General features: G+C 34.5%; 1 protein-coding gene across 1 annotated transcript; it reads left to right on the top strand.

Annotated features, from left to right (window-relative positions):
* The first annotated feature begins 1,271 nt into the window (after positions 1 to 1,271).
* LOC116144891 (protein DETOXIFICATION 29-like) lies at positions 1,272 to 4,519 on the top strand. Its single transcript, XM_031430309.1, has 8 exons — positions 1,272 to 1,697; positions 1,783 to 2,324; positions 2,702 to 2,788; positions 3,401 to 3,457; positions 3,562 to 3,800; positions 3,877 to 3,995; positions 4,140 to 4,226; positions 4,310 to 4,519. The coding sequence occupies exons 1-8, from the start codon at positions 1,362 to 1,364 to the stop codon at positions 4,379 to 4,381; spliced, it is 1,539 nt and encodes a 512-aa protein (XP_031286169.1). The 5' UTR covers positions 1,272 to 1,361; the 3' UTR covers positions 4,382 to 4,519.
* The last annotated feature ends 2,166 nt before the right edge of the window (positions 4,520 to 6,685 follow it).

Here is a 6,685-nt window from a genome sequence, read left to right as displayed (position 1 = left end):
ACCACATAGTGTCGATTCCAAAAAAATAGAATCGGAACCTACCCGCACAGTGTCGGTTTTGAGTAGGTTTCGGTTCTGATTCCGATTCTACCCGCAGGTTCCGGTTCTACCCGCTACTCGTGCTCACCTTTAGAGTCATTGGGTTTATGTAAGATAATTCAAATCCTAATTAAATGAAATCATTCAAAATTTACCAAAATAACTATACAGTCCAAGAATGAAGTGGGTGTGGACATAGTGAATCCAACCAAATTCATTGTGTTTTTGCAAATCTGTAAAATTCTGACTTAGTACGAGAATAGGAGATAGTATCAAACTCTGCTTCTGCAATACCCAAACAAAATAAGAGCCAAAATCTAACACGACTTTCCATCGATATACTCAGCCCCACCCCACCTCTTAGTTTATTGCTACCGTTCAAATATATACATTTTGACAACTTTAATCTTAACTAATATAAGATCGATAACGTGACTATAAAAGGCAAGGTTATCTAAACACCACCATTTTAATAAAATAAAAAATTATCAATAAAGTAGATTTATTTAAACATAAATGGAATGAAATTTAGATGGGCCTAAAAATCATTTCTCTATATTTATGTTTGTGTTTGGAGTTACTTTGAGGTAAATACTGGTAAGAAAAAAATTTAAATCCATTAATTGAGAAAATATAATATTTATACAAGAGATTAAGTTCAAGTCTTTTTCTATACAAAAGCACTTGTGAATCATTTATTTGTAAATAAAAAAATGTTAAATAGATTATGCTAGTCCTAGCCATGTAAATCACGAAACATGAAAATAATGTTACTAGGTCCATTGAAATATATAGATCGCTTTTTCAATCCAATAAAATCCTTAAATACACTATTTGTGTTGTTATCATAGAAATTATTGTGAACAAATGGTCCATTATATTTCTAAGACTTATCATAAACCATTAATTGCTTCTTACAAGTGTTAAATATGAACCGTAACTGCTAGGCATTTAGGCGGTGGAATGAGCTTATATATACCCAGACTCCTTTGTAAATGAAAAGGGTCTCCTACAGAACCTCATTGTTTGTAAGCCACTGATCAGTGTCTATCTATCCCAATCTCATCGTTTTACTTACATCTCTCATATTATCTTCCCATGAAATTAATTATTATATGTCAGAAATTGATATATTTTAATAAATTTTACATATTTGAATAAGTCGTACCAAACATTATAATATATATATACAAATATGTTAAAGTACAAAATTATAATCATTTATATATATATAAGATTATAAGAAATGCATGCAAATTAACCCGCTCAAGTATCCTATTTCAAAGCTGTAATCTCAAAATCTCTTTCACTCTCGTTGTGCGATGGAGAATAGTAAGCAACCGCTTCTCTCCCCAAGAGATGATGGAGACCAATTACAATCACTTCCAAAAGAAACCAACAACTCCATCTCCTCCATCACCTTCACCGCTGGAGCTGATGACATCCCTCCGATCACCGGCCTCCGTGACTTCTCCAGAGAGTTCTACAGAGAATCCAAGAAGCTATGGTACCTTGCCGGACCTGCCATCTTCACCTCCATCTGCCAATACTCTCTCGGCGCCATCACTCAAGTCTTTTCCGGCCATGTCAGCACCATCGCCCTCGCTGCTGTATCCGTCGAGAACTCTGTCATCGCCGGCTTCTCATTCGGTCTCATGGTAACATAATAATTAAGTACTCATCTGAGAACTCTTCTATTAGATTTTTCGAATTAATAATGAATCAAACTAATTTAAACTGCAGCTTGGAATGGGAAGCGCCCTGGAGACACTGTGCGGGCAAGCCTATGGAGCTGGACAACTTGACATGTTAGGGATCTATATGCAAAGATCTTGGGTTATTCTCAACACTACGGCTTTAATGCTTATGTTTGTATACATATTTGCTCAACAACTTCTGAGTTTAATAGGGCAGACGGCAGCGATATCAAAGGCGGCGGGGACATTCGCCATCTGGATGATTCCACAACTATTTGCATACGCAGTGAATTTCCCTATGGCAAAGTTTTTACAGGCTCAGAGCAAGATGATGGTCATGGCTGTGATTGCGGCTGCCGCCTTGATATTGCATACTTTTTTTAGTTGGTTATTGATGTTGAAACTCGATTGGGGTCTGGTGGGTGCGGCTGTGGTACTAAATGTATCCTGGTGGTTAATTGATGCAGCTCAACTGGTTTATATTTTCAGTGGGACTTGCGGGCGAGCTTGGACTGGATTTTCATGGAAGTCCTTTCAGAATTTGTGGGGTTTTGTTCGGTTGTCTTTGGCGTCAGCTGTCATGCTCTGGTGAGAAACTTTTAACCGGTCGTCACCTTTAGTTTTTTAGTTTTCTGAATAGTGTAATTATAATTAGAATGACTGGTTGAATCAAAATGATCCTTGTCTTTCCTTATATTATTTATTCCTCTTTTTCCACCAAGGAACGATTTTTTTTATCCGTTAATGCTGAATTGACGTGTTGTGGTATCTTCTCTCTCAATGACCAAATCTAATTGAAAACAATCATTGTCTAAGATGCTCAATATTCTAACGCTGTATTATTTTACTGTTATGGCAATATATTCCATCTCGATCACAATGAATAAATAGGACTAACTCAATAGGGCAAATTATGCTAATTTCACCCAAAGATTTGGTCTAACTATATTTATAATCTTTTGCAGCTTGGAGGTATGGTACTTTATGGCATTAATACTGTTTGCTGGATATTTAAAAAACGCCGAGGTTTCTGTAGATGCTTTGTCCATTTGGTGAGCCTTATTTTTTATTATTACCTAAAAGGAATTTGTTTTATTGTTGAATTAATTGTGACCAATTTGCATTTGAAATGCGCCAGTTGAACCCTGTAGATTCTTCTCCGCAACTCAATTCATCATTTTCTCAGTTAAAAAAAAAAGAGCTAGAGTTAAGTTTCACTAACCAAGGAAGATTTAGTACAGTTTCTTGCTCTCAGTTTGGGTAGTTTCTGGACAAGCACATGTTAAAGACACATGTTTCTGTGTAGATGTAGAAATAGGTCATTTTAATTTGAATACCTAACACCCACCGAAGTACTGTAAAATATAATAAATAAACCAGTTTATTTAATTAGTTGGGAAATTTGAATAGAAGGTACACCTAACAGTCGAATGGCTCAGCCAGAAAAATCAAAATTATCAATCTATCTTCTGTGTTTGATTTTTACACGTCTACTTTTAAAAAACAGTCAATATTGCATACACCATCTGAGAACACATCAAGAAAATAATGAAGCCATAATATAACAGCCAAGATAAACTTTCTGTTAAATATATCTTTATTATAATATGATAAATGCATCATTTAATGACAGTTTTTGTGGTATGAATTATTGAATTTTGCAGCATGAACATATTGGGGTGGACTGTTATGGTGGCTCTGGGAATGAATGCAGCTGTAAGGTTAGTTGCAGTAACACACATCTATCGAGATCTGCTTCTATGTAACTTAACCTCAATACATTTAAGAAAATTACTGAACGATTTTACTCTAAAAATTGATGCAGTGTGAGAGTGTCAAATGAACTAGGGGCAGGTCACCCAAGAACTGCAAAATTTTCATTAGTGGTGGCTGTAATATCTGCATTTTTGATAAGCCTTGTCCTCTCAATTATTCTGATCCTTACACGGGACAAGTACCCAACATTATTTTCAAGTGATTCAGAAGTTATAGCTGTTGTTAATGACCTGACTCCGATGCTGGCTCTCTGTATCGTCATTAACAATATTCAACCAGTTCTCTCTGGTAATTAATCTTAACTTATTCTATTAGGAACACCATGTGCTATTTATATGAATGAGAGATCATTTTCTTTTTGCAGGGGTGGCCATTGGAGCTGGATGGCAAGCTGTTGTTGCCTATGTAAACATTGGGTGTTACTATGTATTTGGCATTCCTTTGGGCCTCATACTGGGTTACAAGGTTGGCTGGGGTGTTCTGGTAAGTCTCTCTTCCTCTTCTATTCCTCATATTACTTGAAGATTAATTTGCAATTGCTTTAGTCTCGATCTACATGCATGCAATAATTAACCAAAGTATTGGTTGATCTGATAGTTTGATTTTACTGATCATAATCTTATTCAGGGGATCTGGTGTGGAATGCTATCGGGGACAGTCGTACAGACTTGTGTGCTTTTCGGGATGATTTATAAAACCAACTGGAACAAAGAGGTAAAATGTGCAATATTCTTACTAATAGACAAGAAAAGTGAAGTGATAAAACTGACCGAGATGATTTGATCCGTGATATGCAGGCTTCTATTGCTGAAGACAGAATAAGGAAATGGGGAGGGGAAACAAATTCCAAAGAAGATGCAGAAAACTAAAAGGGATTTTGAAGAACGTACGGGCACAGCTTCATTTTTGACAAAATTAAATATTAAATTGCGATGATGTTTTAGATTGATTAATAACAAATAATCCCATTGGCAATTGAATCCCGATTGTGATGATTCACCTTAGAATTTTTGGGGCAACAGTCTTCCGATATTTTTTGAATTAAAAACTCCAAAACTTTCTGTTCTTAGAAACGCCTGACCTTAACTAATCTCAACCACAAGATAAAATGGGTACGGCTAGATTAATTACATTCTTAAGTTTTCAGAAACGAAACTCAAGATTGAAATCAGTGTCTTCAAATGATCCTTCCAGTTTTGGGTTTCGACAATCCTAGATAACTATAAGCCACACGCAATTCCTACTAGACATGGAAAAACCATAACTTTGAAATTTAAGAACTTAGCTAATAGGTCGAAGCATGTCATTTGAAGGGAAAAATAATTGTATTAATTGGCCAGATTACAAAAACCAGAGAAACCATTAATTTCCCCTTTCCTGCTAAAAAGTTATGAGGGCTTGGTACTTGCAGCATTTGATGATTTGTAAACCATCAAACACAATTCTTTTCTTACTCAATCCAATAGGGGACAAAGTGGACAGTTTGAATTACTAAAAGAGGATGCATCTTTAAACCACAATCAACTGGATGTTAGATAGTTATAAAACAATTTAAAAAAAAAAAAAATGGTATACCATGTTTAGATGAATGATTGACATAAAGATGATGTAATACACCAGTATTAATAGACCTGGCGGGTTCATAGAAAAGGGAAGAAAAAAATATTTTTCTTTCTCTCTCCAGCTCCATTGCTGGATTCTTTTCTCCAACAATATCTTGCCTTTTCTTCTCTATCCACCTCCATTGTTGCCTTTTCTTCTCTCTCTTGCTCCACTGTGCATTTTCCTCTATCCAGCTCATCCTAAATCCCAATTAAAAAGAAAATTTTGGTCTGGTGACTGACTATTCTTCCTTTGGATTTTTTTATTTGAAAATGGATTTTTTTTTTTAAAAAAGAAAAAAAAGAAATTGGATTTTATCAGTGAATGAATTTTGATGTGACAGTGGTGAATTGAATTGATTTTTTAATTTAATTTTATTTCTTTGGACGGGTTTCTTTTATGGTGGTGGAACTGATAGTGTAGCGGTTCGAACTTGGAAGTTTGATAAGTGTAGTGGTGACGTGGCTTATGTGCTGGAGTATGAAATTTGAGAAGATGGACGGGATTTTAATTTTTGAGTAATGCTACAGTTATTAAAGATTATGTATCAAATTTGTGTATCAAATGACGTAGTAAAATCCTGATCGTTAATTTATTATCAGTTAATATTAATCAATAGTCAAGATTTTGTTACGTCATTCAATGTATATATTTGATGTGTAACCTTGGATGACTTTATCATTTTCCTTAATTTTGTTTGAGGAAGAAGGTTATTAATAAGAGAACAAAAGAGAGAGAGAGAGAGACATGCGGATCCACCCGAACCTGCATGACTGGGGGCATGGGTTATGCATTTCCTTACCCATTCAATTTTTATCCACTTAACCCATACCCGTGGTTATCCGGCCCGCCCGTCTGCCAAGTCTAAGTATTATCCCAAGTTTGGTTTCTTCTTTGTTGTTGTTTTGTTTTATTTTTTCCTTTTCTTTTTAGTGTTCTTTTTCCCGAATAGTGGATTACTTAATGAGATTTGACTATATCATCCTCAGTCCATTTATGCTTTGTGACCAAGATAATTCAGTTACGGTTTTGTTGCCACATAATATATGGGGAAAAGGAAAATAAGCAGAACACAGGGAATACCTATTGTGACGATCCCAATCAAATTGTTAAAAATGAAAAGAAAATAAAAAGTGATATTCTATTATTAATTCTAATTCATTAATATCACCTAAGTTTGTTTTCTCAATTTTGTTTTCCTTGTTATGGTGGATTGCTTAATTAGATTAAAGTATATTGCCTTTCTAAGTAAATATATTCCCATGAATGATTTGATGCAATAGAGTTGTACGATTTTAATGTTTGAAATCTTATGTTAATAGGTTGAAAAATTACTTGAATATAACATTTCAACAAAGTTTGTGGTATCATGATGGTATTGTTGATATGATACTATACCTTAATACATATATCAACAATACCTTAATACATATATGTCATATAGTTATTGTAGTTAATAATAACTAATCACATTTAATATAAAGATAGATGAGAGAAAAAAAAAAAAAAAAAAAAATTAAAGGATCATGTTAGGTAGATCTTTTGGATGATTAGATGCGTGCCACTTGTCC

Source organism: Pistacia vera, unplaced genomic scaffold (assembly GCF_008641045.1).
Source record: "Pistacia vera cultivar Batoury unplaced genomic scaffold, PisVer_v2 Contig459, whole genome shotgun sequence".
Classification (NCBI taxonomy): domain Eukaryota; kingdom Viridiplantae; phylum Streptophyta; class Magnoliopsida; order Sapindales; family Anacardiaceae; genus Pistacia; species Pistacia vera.
This window is presented reverse-complemented; position numbering and strand designations above follow the sequence as displayed.

Coding starts and splice junctions, on each gene's coding strand:
- LOC116144891 (XM_031430309.1), top strand. CDS start 1,362: ATGGAGAATAGTAAGCAACCGCTTCTCTCCCCAAGAGATGATGGAGAC. Junction 3,458..3,561: donor GGAATGAATGCAGCTGTAAG/GTTAGTTGCAGT, acceptor AAATTGATGCAG/TGTGAGAGTGTCAAATGAAC. Junction 4,227..4,309: donor AAACCAACTGGAACAAAGAG/GTAAAATGTGCA, acceptor CGTGATATGCAG/GCTTCTATTGCTGAAGACAG.